Source organism: Pleurodeles waltl, chromosome 8 (assembly GCF_031143425.1).
Source record: "Pleurodeles waltl isolate 20211129_DDA chromosome 8, aPleWal1.hap1.20221129, whole genome shotgun sequence".
Taxonomy (NCBI): Eukaryota; Metazoa; Chordata; class Amphibia; order Caudata; family Salamandridae; genus Pleurodeles; species Pleurodeles waltl.
The window spans coordinates 716746931-716766913 of record NC_090447.1 but is presented as its reverse complement, the minus strand read 5'-3'; the positions used below and the strand labels follow the sequence as shown (position 1 = coordinate 716766913).

Below are 19983 nucleotides of genomic sequence, written 5' to 3'. Positions count from 1 at the left end.
TTCGCTGGATAAATGACACTTGGACAGACCAATCGCAGAACAGAGCTTGCCCAAAAGCCTTATGCACAACTATATGGATGTTGGGGGTGGGGTTGGTGTGTGTGTGTGTGTATGTATGTGTGTGTGTGTGTGTGTATATATATATGTGTGTGTAAATATATATTAATATATATTTATTAATATATATATATATATTTATTATCTCAAATGGATAAGTACTTATTCTTTGATGTTATTTTGTATTACAATATCCTGACCGATAAGGAGAGATTCTAACAAGAATTATTACAGTGCAAACCTTCTCTGCCTATGAATTGGCAAACAGGAGCCAACAGCAAAATAATTCCCTCCAAAGGTAACCTGAGACATTTAGTAAATACTTATCAGTAGGTGTTAATATGGAGAAACAGTCATCTACCCTCAAAAAAAGTGTATTGAATTTTACGTTTGCTTTTCACAATCACTGTTAGGCCTACTGCTTTTATTGTAACTTTTCTTTATAAAAAATGAGGCCTCTAACCTTTAGCTTGTCACCATAACCAGCTCAGACCTACTTTGTTGCCTCATAAGCTTTCCCACAAGGCAACCATTGGGAATACCATAATAAAATAACAAATATGTACAAAATGCAGTTGTCAAAACAATATAAAATCCCTACTAATACCAATTACCGTAGTGCAAATAGTCTATCCCTATGGTTTGTTTAGGTTGGTCACCCACACCAAAACCCTTGGCTACTACAGTAATCTGAAAGATTCCATGTAACAAAATACCTGCCTACAGGCTTCAGCACAGCGTAATAACAATCCACCCTTAAAACCTATTGCCTTTAATACATGCTTTCCACAATAAGTAAGTTAGACTTACTTGTGTTGTCATAACTTTTCATTATATACAGATCACACCTAAGGAAGCTGACATAACTTTTCACGGTGAACTGATAAGGCTCAAGCCTTTGTCAATAACTGGACACTATATAGAATCAAGACCTACTAAATGTGTGTAAGCTGGCAACCATCAGGCATACACTTATAACATTCTAAATATGTGCAGAATTACAGTTGGTAAACCAGTATACAACCCTTCTCAATCTGGCCTAACAAGAATCATCACAATGAAATTCCGCTCCTATGGTTTGTCGGAGTAGGTGACCAACACCAAAACCCGTCTCCTTTGGCAAACTGTAGATAACATGTAACCAAATACCTTTCTACAGACTGTAACATACTGTGGTAACAATCCATTGTCAGAGGCATATTGGCCTTACCATATGCTTCCCAAATAAAATAAGTAAGGCCTATTTTATTTGTAATAACTTTTCATAATAAACAGACCAGATCTATGGGATCATGCAGAAAATGTCTCTGCACATCAATCAACCTTACAGCTGTTAGTATTGGCTATTCAACATAACCAGGTTTACTGAGTGTAAGCTTTCACACAAGGCAACCATCGGGCATATAGTCATAAAATTGCAAATGTTTACAAAATTGCAGCTGGCAAAACAAAATACACTCGCCCCTAATGGGGCTTATCAAGGATTCTCATAGTCCAAATCTTCAATATTAATTGTTAGTCTAAGGGGGCAAACCTCTTGCTTACTAAGGTAATCTATGAGATTCAATGTAACAAAAAACTATGTGTAGCGTTTAAATCAGAGTAATAACCCATCCTTAGATGTCTATTGACTTCAACATAAGCTTTACACAATCAGTATATCAGGCCTAATGCCTTTATTGTGACTTTTCATAGTAAACAATCATTCATGTAGCCTTTATCGTTGGCTTGTCACCATAACCAACTCAACCCCATTGTTCTGAGCGTATGCTTTCCAAATGGCAGTCATCAGACATACAATCATGAAAGTTCAAATGTATACAAATTTACAGTTGTCAAAGCAAAATGCTTTTGCACCTAACAAGATTGACTAGTGCATATCCTTTGCCCCCCACAGTATGTTTGGGTGGAGCACCAACACCAAAACACTTGCCTACTACTCTAATCTATGAAATTCCATCTAACAAAACACCAGCCTACAGTCTTTGGCACTGTGTAATAACAATCTATCCTCTAAAGCATATTGTATTTAATGCATACTTTCTACAATACGTAGGTCAGGCATGATCATAACGTTTCATAATAAACAGATCAGACCTATGAAATGTGGCATGACTTGTCCCAGTGCACCGATGTAGGCCTTACACTTTCATTGGCTTTAGACTAGCCTTTTAAATGCACATACACTGGCAACCACCATGCATACGGTTATAAGTATGTAGAAAAACACAGCTTGCAACAATATACAACCCTCCTCAACATGGCCTAACAAGAATCATCACAGTGAAAGCCCCAAGGATTTGCCATAGTGGGTGACAAATGTCAAAACCCTGCCTTCCATTGTTATCTGTGAGATTACATAGAATAAATACCTGCCTATAGCTTGTAACACAATGTAATAACAACCAATTGTTAAAGGCTCTTTGGCCATAACATATGCTTTCACCATTAATAAGGTAGACCAACTAAGTTTGTCAAGATGTTTCATCACAGGCCTACTGGACCTAAGGCATCAGACATAACCTTCCAGTGTTCCAAACAGGCATACAGCTTCTCACCACAACCAAATTATGACTAATGTTTTGGTTGTACGTTTTCCACAAGGTAACCAACAGACACAGTCATACAATTTGAAAGTTATACAAAATTACATTTGATTAAACAAGATATTATCTCTCCTACGATGCCCTAAGAAGGATTCTCACAGAGCAAACCTTCTGTATCCACACTAGGTGACCAACACCAAAACAGTTTCCTACTTTGGTAATCTGTCAGATTACATGTAACAAAGTACCTATCTGTAGATTTTTCATATAGAGTAAAAAATAATCCACACATACCTCTCGACTTTTACTTATGTTTCTCACACTAAATATGTTAGGACTGGTGCTTTTATCATAACATTTAAAAATAAACAGATCAGGCCTATAATCAGGATCATTGGCTTGTCACTATAACCAACACAGTCCTGCTGTATCGAGAATAAATGATGCCACAAGAAAAAAAGTGTATTGCAAGGAGTCTTTTGGTAGAGCTTCTCAAATTTGGCCCAATCAAATCCTGTACTCAGGAAAATCAACATGTGGCCTGTGCCAAAGACATTCTCTCAATAGGACTCTGAAAGCTCTCTTTTGTTGGTCATAAGGTCAGGCAACAGTTTCACTGTCAAGCCAGACCTAAAAATTCACATAGATAAGTGTAGCCCTGGGCTTCGAAGCTCAAAACTGCATTCTGAATCCTAAAGTTACTGACTGCCCTCCTCCCGTCCGTACTGCTGCAGAGACAAACACACAGCGTACATTTTCAAGTTATCTGAGACACTAAAATAGCATTACAATGTCTTGTGTATGCCTCTGTAAACTCAAGATCAGGCATCTGGATAAATAAACAAAAGGATTACAGCTGCATGGGCATAGCAGTTTCAAGTACATGGAGGTACATTTTATTAGTAGGGCTTCTGGATATAACGTGATCTTTTTATCAACTCAGTCTTATACAAATGTATTGTTTACTGATCTATAGGTATATATACATATTTCATTTGACATATATACAAAATTAAGTCTTAACAGACACATTTCTACGCAATTTAACCAATAAATGTACACTCAAGATTGGTACCTGTCAGGTTGTGGCACTATTAGCAGCTGTGTATTAAACAGCAATACCCTTGTCTGTAACCAACCCATTGCAAACGTGTACATCTGTGCTTGTTCAGGATAAATCACCTTTTAAGTCTCAGTTCTGTCAGTTTGCACATTTATTGAACCAGCAGTTATGACTGGCAGAACATGGGGTCTCTCCAAAAAAACATTTTCTGCAGTTTTCTGTTCTTAAAAATATTTGACAACCGATAACCATATTGTTTTTGTCTGTATCAGTCTACAAATCGGTAAAAAAGATGGACATTTAAGTTATCAAATGCAGGCATCACATCTGTTATTTCATCCATTTCCTGTGCAACAACTTAGATACAACTTTTTTTTTAAAAATGTTTTGGGATTATTATAGAGAAACAAAAATAGTGCATTCTATTATAGAGAAACCACTGTAAAAAGTAATTCCAGAGAAGCACAATGTCAGGGCGGCACAACAGTAACAAATAAAATTCGCTTAAAACGTTTTTAATGTGACATGAGGTAAAAATCAACCATAAAGGAAGGTGTTAAAGTCCCTTCCAAATAGCCAGTTTAAAGGTTGGTGTGTCGTTTGCTCCATGTTTCTCCTTCAAGGCCGACTGCAGTGCACCTTTGCAGCCGTGCTTCCACTGTGGCACATGATGCGTGGTTCTCCCGTGCTGTCACTCACCTGTTCCTCGGTGGATCAGGTGGTCACAGGCAGCGCAGTGGGGTGAGAATATGGGGTCAGGCACCTTCCCTAATGTTGTGTGATGTCTGTTTTCTCAGAGACCATCTCTGTATATTTATCTGTGCCCTGTCTAAGATAGTTCCATTCATTGAAGTCTGTGAGTGCTTCCCATTTCAAGATGGTGGAGTATTACTTCCTATGAGAGGTTTCCTGTTCCTGGTCATTCTTCTGTATATAAGCCTTTGTCTAGAGTGCGTTACAAACGTTTCTGTTTGGTGTTCACTCTCCTAGTAAGTTTTTGTGTCTTCAGACTGTTTTTTCTTGTTCCTTGCTCCATGTTGGTCTTCTCAGCGTTTCCTGGCCTTTTGAATTCCTGTGGAGGTTTTTGCACCTTTTGCTTTTCCTCCTTCAGAAGTGGTTCATTTTCTTAGTCATCAGCTAGAGCGGGGTTCCCTGTTGGCATGGTGGCTTCGAGAAGGTATTGCCCTTTCTTCACCCTCAAGGTCTCCAGGATCTGAAATCTACCACCAAGCCCGGCCACCAACATGGTGGGAGAGATCAGATTTAGGTTAAAAATTAGGGTTATACTATGTTTGAAGGTTAAACTTAGAGTAGTTTTTAAAGTTGGGTTTGAGATTAAAGTAAATTCAGGAGGGAATTAATTAAATCCATGTTTGTTTTATAGGACATTTGTTGTAGCAGTTTGTTTTAGGAGTCTAAAAGATTTGTTTAATGTTTTTATTTAATTTTCAACCAAATGTCGAGTTGTTCACCTCTTTCTCAGGGACTGTTAAACTAATACTTAATCAAGGACAGATGTCATACAACAATATTAGACAAAATGAAATATCAAAAAGAAAGACATTTGTTGGAATACGTTTAAATGAGCTTGCTCAATCGTTGTGCATCATGCTTTCCTGGAAGTTATTTGTAGAGCTAATTTGCAACCTACTTGAGTCTGCGAATTCCTCCTGTAAAAACAATCATAGTTCGCAATGGTGTTTCGGAAGTACATCGGTGATTAAAAAGCCTTTTTATTTGAATATGATGGAGTCCTGTGGTCAGGTAGAGACATCACCCTGGACTGTGCCCCACTGTCTCGGCAGTTGCAGGCGCTCCATTTCAACTCTTGTACTCTGATGGCTTTGATTTCAGCATCTACCCATTTCTGTATTTCAGCTCCTTGACCACCCCTCTAACTCCTGCCATGCCCTCCCCCAAACTCCCTCCAGAACACGTTCCCACAGATATGTTCTCAGGGGCTGGTGGACTTCCAGGACATTGCTCTTTGTCATTTGGTAGTCAGCGGAGCTTGGCCTATAAATGCATATTCTGTCCTGAGCTTCTTAGGTTTAACTTGAGTTATCAGTCTACACGATTTTTTATGTTAGGATATGTAAGCCCAGCCTACCAGGGGCCGTACTTAAGTCATAGGAGTTTTAATGTTAATTTTACACATTGATATGTGGTTTGCCTATAAATGCATTTCTCTAACAACTTTTCTTTGTGCTGGTTTTTCTATGGAGGTACTTGCCTGTTACAGTACTGCTTGTAACAGTACACGTTCAAGATGTCAATCTCCTTTTTTGGAAGTGTTATGTTTGTCTTCCTAAACAGTACGTGTGAATGTGAGTGCACTTCACAGACAGTTAAAGGTGCTACCCCACCACTACATTCTTGGAATGCACTGTTCCTAGAGAGGCGTTCAAGCAAATATTGAGTTTCACTGTACTGTAGGGGTGGCTCCTGTGTGGGCAAAGCGACGGGGCACATAAAAACATTACCAAAAAAAAAAAAAACTTACCTGACTAACTGCCTCCGTCGCACCACTCCTAGGTCCTCACTCACAGCAGGCACAGGCTCCCAGCCTGTCCTGCAGCCAATCCTAACGCTGCTCTCCTGCTGCTGGCAGTATGAAAGCAGCCTTAGGATTGGCCAGAGCGCCCATGCTTGGCGCTCTGAGGCAGACTAGTAGCCTTTGCCAGCTGTCTGCAACCCGGCAACACAGTGCCAGGTTGGAGAGAGTGCAGTGCTTATGTGTGTGTGGCTGGCCCGAGACGGGTGGCCAAACACACATGCGCACTGAGAGGAACGCACACCACTTCCCTCAGTGCTCCTCATCCCCGATGGCTCTGCCCCCTTACAAAATGAAAACGATAATTAACATTGTTTACTATTGTTTTTATTTTTCAATTTTCAATTTGCAGTTGCTGCTGCTGGCGGTGGGCAATGGGGAGGAGGGGTCACTGCAGCTTTACCAAGTCATTTTCCTTTAATGGTACCTTGTGAATTCGAGCAACATCTACAATATATGAGATGTTATTGATCCATGTATTTGCTGAAATGGCCCGAGGAGTGAGGTACTAGATTTTGTTCTTTAAAAAATGTTAACGGACACCTTGCCATAAAAATTGGTATCAGATTATCTGGCATTTGTCTTCTGTTCTTAATGTATTATTGCTACGAATTGCGAGATCTACTGAAAAGTTTGTTCTTTGAGGCAGTAGATTTTTGGAACATGTACTCTGCATTGCAAAGTTCCTTCAGTGTTCTTTCTATGGAATCCCTGTAGTCTCATGTGGATTTGTGGAGAAGCTTTCATTGCAGCTTGAATCTAGCAACTCCAGGAAAGTGTGCTTTAGTACAGTGGTGCCATGTTAGGGCATGCAGACAACATGGAAAAAGATTTCATAATGAAACTTCGGTTTGCGGAAAAACACAACTTTACACAGTTCTCCGTTTTTTAAAAGCCTCCTCCCCACTGTAAATTCTTGATATATAATTGAACGCATTGCTTGTTTAAATGGACGTGTTCCATAGAGCACAAGTATAGTGAAACTAAAACTTCAGTCTGTTCAAGCTATCATCTACTACTCCTTGCATTTAACACTTACCATCTCAGATCGGAAACCTTCTCTGTGCAGTAAGGTGCATGTGTTATTTATGCTAATAATACAAAAATCGACGATATGCACCATTTTATATATGGTTCTAAAATGTAGGTATGTAAAGAAACCCATGGACTAGAAAAACTGATGTCACCAAGGCAGGGAGAGGGACACCTGTGTTTGTTATGTGGAAATAGGTTCTTACAGTTGCCTACTAGAGTAAAGATGGGGCCTGTGGTCCTGCTTAATTTGTTGTTAACGTAATGTTTAATAGCAAAATACCCATTGTTGCATCGTCAATCTTGTGTGGATTCACATGCTGTGCATTATTCTGCCATCTAGTGGTTGGGTGAGGAGTTCTCCTCTTGTATATTGCTCCCTTTATTCTTTCCTTTTTTTTTTTGTTTGTTGTGCGTAGACTGTCCTCACCATTTGGTGCTTAGTCCAACCTCTCCTGACGTCAGATGCCCCCCTCCCTGACATCGCACCCCAAGACATGGAACATCCTCTCTTAACACATGAGAGCCTCCTCCACACTTCATGAATTCCACAAAAATCTGAAGACCTAGCTGTTCGATAAGCACCTTGGGGACCACTCACCTGCTCAAGAGCCTCGATACCCTTTCGGGTGACTAGTGCACTATACATATTAATATAACATAACATGATTGGTTGTTATGGTTATCTGTCTGTGGATGGTCTATCTCCATGCCTCTTGTGCTAGCCTTAATAGGGCAAAGGATTTTGTTCCTCCTTGCTTGTTCATATAGAACGCTGTTGTGTTGTCAGTTTGAATTTGTATTGATTTCTCCTCACCTGCTTCTAAAAATCTTTTATGGCTAGAAACACTGAAAGTGGAATTCTGTCTTACCCTTCTTATTTGTACAAAGTATTGTTGACTTATGAATTAAAAGCATAAAAGATAAAAGCTACTTGTTGATTGTAAATGTACACACTGATCAGAGCCAAGTTACTGAAGGTGTCATCTTTTTTGGCATTATTTTAGAAATTCATCAGAACTACATGGCTCGGGCAAAAAAATGTTTTCTTTTAATCAGGTAATGATTTTAAAAATGAGATTGTGCATAAATATTTGAATTGAGTTATTTTTATTATTTTTGGGATTAAGGCTCGAGCCTTTTTCAAAGGAGCCACAGCACCTCAGATAAATATTGCATATGACAGTCCCAACTAACTAGTGTTGCATCTCAGTGCGTTTGTATGTAGTGACATTGCCTATGCTGTGAATTACGTTATTGTTCTTGTTGTTGTAAAATTCTAAAAGATTTGGGAAAAATTAGCCACTAACTTCAGATGGAAATTCAAAGGTACTTTTGTGAATAAAAGCAAAATCAATGTATATATTGCAAAACACCATAAACGATCCCGTACTTTGGTGAATTAGTTTGTACTCTGCTCTGTTGAATTTTGTGGACTCCAGCTCACTGACGACTGCCCTCGAGCTGAGCACTCCCCCTTCTCCGTCTTACTTCTTGATGTAGGATACTGCTTCGTCTTTTCTTCTTTTATCATTACTTCAAATGTATCAATGTACTAATCCTATCCACACTCTTATCCCTCAGGCCCTCCCTTCCCATCACCCAACCCAGTAGATCACCCTTACCTGCACGATTCCTCCGCCCACACAATCGACCATACTTACAGGATCACCCCATCCTCAACTGTCACTCCATTACCCCCCCATGCTAATTTTCACTAAGTAAACACATTCTGACCCTTCCTTTTGGCCTATCTCACTGCTTCCACACACTCACTCATCCCCACACTTCTCCATGTCTTGACCCCAAGCCAGTCATAACATAGCCTCACCAATGCCTCCTCCTCACCCAGAAGCTAAAGTAAAACGTATAGTTGACATTCTATATGTGGTGACTCGTATAAATCTTATTCACTTCGAATAGAACCTTGTGACATGCTAATTTCTCCGTCACTCGCCAAGTAAAAGTTCACAAAGCACACGGATCATAAATTGTATTTCATGAATCATTTGTTTGTTCTGAAAACATAAGCATATCAGCAGTACGTTTGAGGCTACTTCTCGGCTACAAACAAAAATGAAAAAAGTAGCTGTCTGGAGCCCTGGATAACAGTACCAGTTGCAGAATGAACCCTGAGTGTTCTGTTCTACTTAACATTATGATTCTGTTATTTCAGGTGATGGATGTGGATATACAGTAATGGGACCAGAAAGTGGAACATTTACATCACTAAACTATCCACAAACCTATCCAAACAGTACTGTTTGTGAGTGGGAACTCCGTGTCAAGTCTGGGGACCGAATTCATCTCAAATTTGGTGACTTCGACATTGAAGACTCCAACTCGTGTCATTTTAACTATTTGAAAGTTTATAATGGGATTGGTCCAACAAGAAGTGAAATAGGTATGTGAATTATATATTGGTCATGTTTTTAGCTTTTATTATGTGCATACATTCTTATGTTTCAAGTTATTTCAAATTGTAGTAAAATCATAATTCCCAGGTGTATTACTTTTGTCCTGCGTTTCTTGTTCTATAACGATACAATTTCAGTCAGTGTAGTTCTTCACACTGCCATCATCTCAATTACTTCTTAACGAATATTTAATAGATTATATTTTGAGCACACCTTCAGCACATTTGTTTTTTCTCAGTTCACACCCCACAATTAGTGATACGGAGAGGGGATCAGTGCCTCTTACTAAAAATGAATTTTCATGTTCACTGTAACAATGAAGTTTTAGCATGTTGTTTGCCTTGAACTGGGACCTTTATCGAGCTGTACTATTGCTTATGTGGGAGGTAAAAGCTATGGTTTTAAGGCACGTTAGTACTATTACTTATGGCTGCATGTGTTTTCAATGGGTAGGGATATCAATTTCTGAGGTTAAGAAGTTGCTTTCTTAGGGGGAAGATCTATTTTTGATTTGAAAAGGGTCAATATTTTATTTTTTGTAAATGGGGGAAGTCAACCAAGGAGTGTTGTCTCATACAGGCCGATCACACAAAAGGTGATGAAAGGAATGCTTACAGTGTGTCTAACCATTGGCAATTGCTTGGGTTAGCATCCCTACCCATTGTTCTTTTGGCTACCGAGCAACCTCAGTTTAGACCCACCCATATGCAAATCAGTCTTCCCCTCCTCCCGTGAAAACAGTCCAGCCCGAACTGCCAGGCTAGGTCCTCCCTGAACGAGAACACAACAAGTTTAAGACCGATTTTGCCCTGATTGGGGTAACTTTGTTGTCATGGTGGGCATAGTATAGTGGACAAAAGAACAGTGGTTTGGAAAAATACCCTGATTGATTGGCTGTGGTGCAAGTATGCAAATTTTTGGTAGGCATACAGAGGGAATCAATGCTGGAATATGGAATGCTAGCAACCCCCCTGAAAAGACACACCTTCTCGCAAATATATAGGACTTTGGTTAATAACTGCCAGGGAAAAATGGACAGACTCTGAGATAAGGGGCAAGGGAGTAGTGGACTATTTTAAGAGGAAACTGAAAAGAGGCTTTCAGGTGCACAAAGGAAGTGGTAAAAAAGGCAGGCTTCTGATCTGTACAATTGAAAACATAACACAAGTTTTATTATACTGTAATTTTACTGTGGAGAATGGTAAGAAGAGTTAATGATACATGGATTAGGGGCTACGGATAAAAGGGAACCTTTATTCATATTACATGGGAATGTCCCAGGATATGTGTCTTCTGTACTAGAGTGTACCAGGGGATAGCAGCCACATAGACAGTAGAAGTCTTGAAATTAAAATCTCCTCTTATGATGGTAGGAATGTGAGATGATTTAACAGCAATGTCGCATTGTTGGTAGTACAAAGTGGATATTGTCAGACTATGGGGCAGCCAACATACCGCTAGTCTGAGCCAATGGGACAAAAACATAGTTTTGCTCTTGCGGTGGAGGAAGTGGCGTAGAGAGGCCAAGGTTGTCTGCAAAAGTTTAACAAGATCTGGAGTCCCTGGAAGGAGTACTGCCGTGGAGCAGAATAAGAACGGTATGAAATGGCATGAAACGCTGAAACACAAAAAGGACATGGTTGGATTGAGCTCAAGATAGTTGGAACCACAGAAGCTACTCTTGACCTAGGCAGTTTACGAGTGGGCAGGGTACTCCTAAGGCCAATATTTATAGTAGATATTACAGCCTAATTACAAAATGAAATCTGCATTATAATAATCTATGTGGTGGTGTTTCGGTATGTTTTCTTAATATTTGGAAAATGCTAAAAATTGTTTTAAATTATTTTAAAAAAAGTCTTATTTGGGGCAAATCCTAAACTGGACATCCTTTCTTCAAGGACTGCTTCCTAAATGTGGCAATATAGAAAGCAGAGTGCAGACTTTTAATCATCAAATTACTAGCAAGGATTAAATATTTGTATGGAGAATAAGTGCATACTCCTTTCAGCTGGTTGCTTGCCTGGTTGCCCCGCTCTGACAAATTTTGCAGGTTCAGACAGGGAAATAAGAAAACAAAATACAAGAGAAGCAACGCAGCGGGTGTCTTCCTCTTTAAACAAGAAAAAGTGGCACGAGTGGTGTGTGACTATTATGAAAAACTAAGTAAAAAGACAACAAGGAATGGCTCCGCAACAGGGAGGTGAACCTCGGAGTTTGATTACAGCGTCTCATCTGAAGTGAAGGCCACTACTGTTAAACAGCCCAGAATGCTGTTCTTCCTCAACAATGCAGAAATGTTCTAGATAAGAGTAGCACTTAAAAATAAGGGTACCTTCGGTGGATATTAAAGAGGGGAAAACCTAGGGAATTTGCTGCAGGAAGGACACTGGTGTATTGTGTGTGTTGGTGAAACGTCGTAGAGCATCAAGGGTGTGCAATTTTATAAAGTGGTTACTTGCACAAGGGCCTAGATGCTTCAGAAATCTAGTAATCTGGTAAACAAAACATCCACTTGCCCATTTGGTGCCATGCAATGAGCTGAACACTGATGGCAGCGTTCTCATTATATCAGAGTTATCACAATAGAGTCCCTGATTTTGCCAGGCATCATATTAGGTCAGGGTGTAAATTTCAGCAAAGCTATGATCATAAACCCTTCCGATTTTAAAGCGCCCTGAACATACCACTGCCACATTTACCTTAATTCTTCAAACGTTCATTGTCTGTGCATATGCAAATGTTCTGTTTGAGTGAGCTCCGCTTACATTAGCTTTCTGATCATGTTTGTGCATGGGCTCTGTTTACGCTCTGAATCTGGCAGCCTCTTCATAATGGAAGAGTTCTGATTATAGCAGAGTTGACCTATGTCACTGCTCTCTTTCTACTTTAGTGTATTGTCAATTGTTCTGGCAAATTTACTTTTAAGCATTCACTCTGTTTTTAGGTTTCACCTGCACAGCTCTTGCGCTGTGGGTGCAAAATCTCTTGTGATGGGAAAAAAAAACTTTAAAAGGCCTGTTACTTACCTCTACTTACTGTTGGTTTGCTCCCACGTCACTCTTGTTTCCTATTGGTCTTTGGCTCCTCTTGAACTTCAGAATCTTCATCCATGCTGTGGAGCTTAGCCACATACTGGTTCCTGTGCCCAGTGTCCTTTCATTGGCCACAGTCTCCTGCAGGCACTATTTTGTTTTTTTTTCACTTTTCCACATGCACTTTTAGGGAGTGCATGTGTCTGCAGTCTCTCACCCCCGCCCTCCTCGCGTGCTGTTTTTTCCCCATCCACCTTACTCCTATGTAAGTTTAATCACTCCCCCGCCACGTCTGTTTTTTAATCACTGCCACTTACACCGTCTTGAGTGAGCACTCTCCCTGCCCTCCTCCCGTATCCTTGTTTCATCCTGCCACCTTCTGTTTCACACAGCCCTAACCCCTGTGTTTCCGTTCCCCCCCCAACCCCCCTCCATTTTAAGACATGTTGCACAGCAGTGCAGGCTTAGACGGAAAAAAGCAAAATGACACAGTCAACTTTGGCTGCGTCATAGTGCTTTTTTATTTTGCATGCCCTCTCTACCCCTCCCCGCCGTCTTGCTTGCCTTACAAATCTCCCACCTACTCCTGTGTCCTTGTTTCCCAAGCAAGCAGGCTCTCCACCTCCTTCTCAGGCCATGCCTGCTGCTCCCCTGCTAGTAGAGCAGGGCATCTTTAACCATCATGGACTCTCCAGGAGCAGTCGTGGGCCGAGCTGCCATGTCTGCCACCTGTCTGCCTACCATCAATATTTATGAACTAGGTCTGTTCCAGTAGCTCAGAGGCTCCTCAATATGCCATCACTTGCACGCACCTCTTACACAAAGTAGTGATTGCGGCGCTGGCGGCTTCACAAGCCAAATATGTAATTTAGCAAAATAATGTCACCCAAAGCCATTTCTAAACTTCGCCTTGCTTGGGGCTGTCAGCGGAGACAACCTGCTTTTTGGGTGAGCTACAGACGGAGGCATGGCTTGACAAACTCTGGCAGTGGCTCCCCATCCTTGGCTACATGCTGGGCCCTTTGGAGAACGCACGAATGTTTTCAGGTATACATTCTTCCATCAGACATCTTTCCATGTCACAGCGAGGCATTGTTTTGCTAATATGTGCTTGCTCCTCTCTGTCAATAGCGCGTGCCTAAATGCGCGTGATGAAAAGAGGAAGTGGCGTATAGGATAAAGCTTGCCAACTTTGAAACTGGGGTACCAGGTTGGAGGCATGGCATCAGCTCAACATGTGCACTTCTGAGACCAATCTGTTTAGCCGAACACTCTCTTTAAAGTTGGTGCAAATGTTACCTCTCCTTTCCGATCAAACACACAGCAGGGCGGACCATCTTCTTGGCACAACACTTCCCCTGCCGCCTCTCACCAGATTATTTGTACTGCGACACTCCGCAGCTTTCTTTGTATTCATCGTTCTTTACTCAGTATTTGTCAGAGATTTTTCTGATCCGTGATTAAAATGTGTGAACTGAAGTGTAAAAAACTTTCACTCGTCAATGTTTTTTTTTCTTTCAAATCTTCATTAGCATTTTATTTGTAGTGTAAGTGATGCTTTATATCGTGTCAGTGGCACTGAAACAGTGAACTACAATAATATTTCAGAGTTCATAATTTTGTTGGTTAAAACATGGTGGCAAAGCAAATAGGTTTCGCCCTTGCTAGATATACTGGCTTTGGCAATCTGTTCTTAGACATATTGTACAGGAGCGCTGGCTGCGGTGCCACCTGGCTTAAAGAAAAGAATATCACTAAAACGTGGCCAGTGTCTTAGTCTCTGGTTTCAGCCATGTTGCACAGCAGCGGGATCGCCTTTGAAATGAAGTGATTAATGAAAGGCTTTGAGTAGATGGTAATGATTTGTGAACACCTTTGGAAAAAAATCATGCCTTCTGTTCCCTTCACCAGGTTGTCGTTTTGGTGTCCATTTAAAGATAAAAATATACACTATTTTTTTTTAATATATAAATTGGAGCAGGATTTTTATCGTCATGTTTTCTGCCTATTGACTATTTTAGTACCGGTGAAAGCTTTACACTTGTTTCCTTTGAGTTAACCCTGTCTGCTCTGTGCCACAGCTAAGGCTTAAATTAAAGTATTCCACGTGAATGAGCTAAGGCCTACTAAAGTAACCTAATACAGAATACTGTATACAGAATAATAATACTTGGTGAGGGCTCCCAACTAATTATCCACATTTTCACACTGTACATCAAGGCTTTGGGAGTTCGAAGATGCTCACATTTTCCAAATTTATTCCATTAGAATTTGGTGATTGGACATCAACAGTCCATTCGATAGACTGCTGTTGTGGGATGCTGCGTGGCTTGGAATTCGACATTAGTGTGTGTTATTTTATGCATTTTCTTTGCAGGCCTGGTAGCACGTTAGTTGCTGATTAAGGGCTTTGGCAGTGCTTGCTGTTTGCACGTCCAGTCTTGTCATAAATACATGTTGCTAACCACCCTTGTGTGTTTTACATTCCTGTTATGTTTGACTTACTCCTTTTTTCCTCATAAAGTAAAATCATTTGCGCACATAACTTTTTTTTTAATTTCAACAAAATTACTGTCCGTGTGTGAAAAAGTATCTAGTATACAATATTTTGCTGTGTATGCTTTGCATGTTCACCCTTAACACAAATTTTGTTTTGGTTTCTTTTTATATCATCCTTCTGTGATGGTATAGTTTACCTCTGCTACTGCAATCTGTTTAGCAAAAGTGCCATAGTCTCTGTTCCCATATTGTTTATCCCAAGATTCAATTAATTTCTTAATTTTCTTTCTTGACATTGCAGTTTGTAAATGCGTTTTCTATGGGATCTCATGGAAACGGAGTCCCCTTCTTTGGGGAGATTTAACTGAAGGCACAGTTCGTATTCATAACTGTGGAGAAGTCGGTTACCTGTTTGGTGTGACATGGGGATCAGTTGTACTGCTGTAGGTTCCTTTACCTCTTGTAACTGAGCTGTGTAAGCATTATCTTCCTCATTAATAGACTGCAGCTATAGATTCTCTGTATTTACATATTTACACTTCCATTTTGATGATTTGCTTACAGGCTTTCTTCCTGTTATCTCCTTGCGGTCCATGCAGTGTTTCTATATTTCACGTTGATATTCAATGACACTTGGCCTTAAGGCACTTCTAGTCATACTGGGACACGTGGAGTGTAGTGACCCATAGACAGACATTCCGCAGTAGTATGTCCAAATCTCTAAAAGGGCGTCATTTAAGTCCTCATATCCTCTCATCCACTGTGATTGTGGGCATTTTATGTTGTTTTAGCACATGCTTCTCAAAAGATAAGTTCAGTTAATATGACTGATTTGTCATTCAGCTTCACCCTTCAAAACACCCAAAATCAGATGTCAGGATAGCGCTTCCTAAAGGAAGTGGTGGCATAATCAGAAATAGGTGTGAATGAAAAGCAGCCTCACTATTCATAGTTAAGGATGAAAGCTCAATTTCCTGGTCTGAAAGTAACCATAACCGTACATTCATCCTTCCATCTCCAATTCAGCTCTGTCAATAGTATGCTGGATATTAGATTGACCACTTCTGTGTTTCTAAATACAGTTCCTGCTGAAACATTTAGGATCCCATCCAGCAGGGCACAATTCATTTAACAATTTATCTTTGGCTCTGGTATTAATGTTGCCCATTGCTATGATTTTATGCATACCTTGTTGCATTATAGCTTCTAGTGGACCATCATGGCGAGCTGATTTATGCTACAGTCGAGGCATATTCATCTGACATTGGTAACTTGTTTATGGTTGGTGTCAGCATGTCACAAAAGCTTGACTGTAACTGAAATTACTAGTCTCCCCTGACTGTAACAACAATGACAGTCTCCCTTTCAAGTTCCTTTGGTGGTACAAGCCTTTTTCTCTATCAATGCAGGCAATATTCTGGGGATCCAACAAAAGAGACAGGTTTTAATGCTGTTGCTAGCCAACTGCTTTCTTCCACTACTAAGCCTACTGGGATGGTGGGTGTGATTTTGGCCAAGTCTTCACTGGATGTGATTGTGCCAACAGTCATTTCATTGGCTCTCATCCCTTTTCATGGTAACCCTTCAGCACTATGGCCATCTTGCACCTCTCCTGGTAAAGTGTCTCCAGCTACACTAGCCAAGCTGACAGGGAGCCAGAGAGCGAATGCTCTGTGGAGAACAAGGGAAAAAAGTGTCTCCACGCAGGGGTCCCGCACAGCAACTGTATTACTAATAGCATAAGCCTCAGGAGTGTAAAAACTGCGGAAAATGTTCTTATAAAGCCCATCCACATTAAAAGAGTAGTGTCATGTAATTTCTCTAATGAGAGGAATCTCCTTTCTCTGGGGGATAAATCAACCAGGCCCCATATTATAGACAAGAATCACTGTCCCTGTTTGCGGCACGGACATCTTAAATGGGCAAAGACAGGAAGAGTGCTCCTTATTATAATAAATGCGCTGCCTCAGGACACCAGTGTGTCTGTGCCTGCCCTGGGGAGTTGGCAGAGCATCCTCTGAAGTATGGAGCCTCAGGGGGCAGAGCATCACGTGAAGCATGGAGCAGCTGCTTACAAGCCGCTGCATGTTTCACAGTGCAGGTGGCAACCCAAATGTATTTTAAAGAGGTTACGGAGATCCCCCTTCAGGAAGGTGCATTGAGTGACTGCACCCGCCTGCAGGTAGGTGACTGGGGAGTCAATGGGACTCCCTTTCCCACCTCCAGCGAGAGGGCTTAGGGAGGCACTCTCAAAGGGTGCCATGTTTTGTGGTACACAATCAGTGTGCCCTCCAAGGGCCTGATTGCCTCTGCGCCCATGTCCATTTTAAGGCTCAAACACAGGGGCAAAGTCATTCCCTCATTTGCATAGGACCATGCCCGATGCAAGTGAGGGAACACCCTCTCAAGATAGCGCTATCAGTATTATGGAAGAAGCCATACAAGCATCTACGGCCCCTTCTGTAGAACCATTGTACCCCAGGGACGCACACAGCAGCCACTCACACCTGTTGTTCCCATTAAGGTACAAAAATGGCCCCAGGAGTCTCCTCTAGCCTCCTTCGCAGAGAAGGTCACAGGTGGGACAAGGGAAGCTTAGATTTTGGAACACATCAAGTTGTTGCCAGCAGGGTACCTGTCGTCGAAGGAATTATCTATCAAGAAGTCTCACAAACTTTCAAATGGGCTGAGTTTAATGCTTTTCCTTTGGGTTTCCATCAAAACCATTGTCCGTGACAGCCGCCTTGGTGGCGGCACAGCTTGTGGGTTTTAAGCATCCTTTTTGACGTTTGTCAAAAATCTTCATTGAGATGTAAGTTATCTGTGGCACTGTATCTGTCTGTTAGCAGGCCCAGCCTCTTGACAGAGCTTTCATTGGAGAAAGCTTCTTGGTCTATTGTTGCTGGTTCCTTTCTTACTGGCACATCCAAAATTGAGGGGTTTGGGAGTGTGTGTTGGGACAGGGGGATGGCGATGAATCAGGGTATTTCATATGCGGATGTAATTCTGTTATCTATCACTTCAGCAACGTCCATCACTTCCCCTGATGACCCTTAAGTGTTATGGCCTACTTGCGCCTCTTCTGCTGAGTTGTCTCTAGCTCCACCAGCTAAGCTGCACGGAGTCTGAGGGTGGAAATCGAAGAGGCAAGTGACAATGAGCCATTCCCATTCAGCTTGCAGTCTAGGGGTCCTAAGGGTTCCCTGGACTTCAAGTTGTCAGGGCGATTATCTCTAAGATTAGGATCAGTGGCTGGCATTACGACCTCTTTTATGAAGAGTAGGCTTTTAAAAACTGTTATTGTGAACCACAGCGATGGTGTAAGTACCCATTGACTTTGTCCATGACCTATTTTTTTGATGATCAACAACTAAACCCGATTTGCTCTTCAGCCTTCACCTGCTCAACCAAGGACTCCCCCAAAACCACCCACGCACACAATCACCACCAGCCCTCCCACTTTGCCGCCAAGCTCTACTTCTTATGTCCGATCCTTATATGACCTAGGATGATGATGCTGAGGAGGCAGAGATACCCAGTCCAAATTCATTAGAAATGGAATGATTACTAAGCTGATCTACCTGAAGATACTGAGTCAAAACCAGTGATCTCCCCTTTGGATGATATAATCATCATCATCTCTGTGACTGAAAGGCTTCTGAAGAAGTTCAACTACTGCTCCAGTTACAGCAAAATGTTTTCTTTATGATTTTAATGTTTCTTCTTTGAAAACATCAATGGCTTTTAAAAGCTTGAGGGAATTAAATTGATTCAAAATGCTCACTTAGTTTGTGCGCTACAGTTCCACAAATGGAAAATAAATATCAGACACCAGATTCTGCGCCTGCTTGCTTGAGTGATCATCCCAGCGTAGAATCTGCGATCTTAAATCAGGTCAGCGTAGTTCGTGAAATCCCCTCTTTCCTTGTGCCGGTCCTCCCAAGAGAAAGAGATAGAGAGAGACAACATATAATTCCTTTGTAAGATACATTTCCTCCTTCTGCTGATGCTGGAAATTACTCTGCAATACTAGGGTGATGTTATCTGCACATTTAGAATAACTCTGGAGCTTAAGCGAGATCTTTGTGTTAAACAGAAACACTGACAGGAATGGCTTCTGTGTACTTTCTTTTAATCAGAAGTCCAGTATTGCAGGCTTTATGTGCCTTTTGATGTAATTCTATGTTCGGCATTGTGGAAAAGGCCCTGTGATAACTCAAAGTGGAAATGGAGACCATCAAATCGTAGACTTCACTTAATTCTGAAGCAGACAGCTTGCAGTTGCAAGCCTCCTTGCTGCCCTACCAACCACAACAACCTTAGTAGCAGCTCTGTTTTTCTAAAGAAAGATGTGCTATCCCCCTCAGTAGGCCAAGAGCTCCTCCAGATTACAGCAAGTGTGCTCCCCTCAAGCAAGAAGAGAGGGTGGAATCATGCTAAATCTCATGGCTTCTGATGACAGTGATTGCGTACCGGCGTGGGTTGCTCCATGCCCCACCCTGCCCAACTCAGGTTGAGAAGTACTGACGTCCTAGCAGAATGGTCTATTATAAATTCAGGCCCATTGGTTCAGGATATGAAATGTTACAAACACACCCTTCAGTACAGACAGGAAGCACTTCACCTCCCAAAACTTCAGGCAGAGATTCTTGTTATGCTCTGGAAAGGCTTCTGCTCGAGATAATTAATTGGCAAAAAGAAATTGGGCAAATGACAACCCGTTTTAGATCTGCAGTGCCTCAACGAGCACCTCAAGAAGCAAACATTTAACGTGGTGACA

General features: G+C 41.3%; 1 protein-coding gene across 3 annotated transcripts in view; it reads left to right on the top strand.

The window, feature by feature from the left end:
* Positions 1 to 19983, top strand: part of DCBLD2 (discoidin, CUB and LCCL domain containing 2) — a 529217-nt gene that overhangs the window by 122712 nt on the left and 386522 nt on the right. For all 3 annotated transcript variants that reach the window (XM_069204886.1, XM_069204888.1, XM_069204885.1), the window contains exon 2: positions 9429 to 9656. In XM_069204886.1, coding sequence (XP_069060987.1) covers positions 9429 to 9656 — 228 coding nt within the window. The remainder of the gene's footprint in view (positions 1 to 9428; positions 9657 to 19983) is intronic.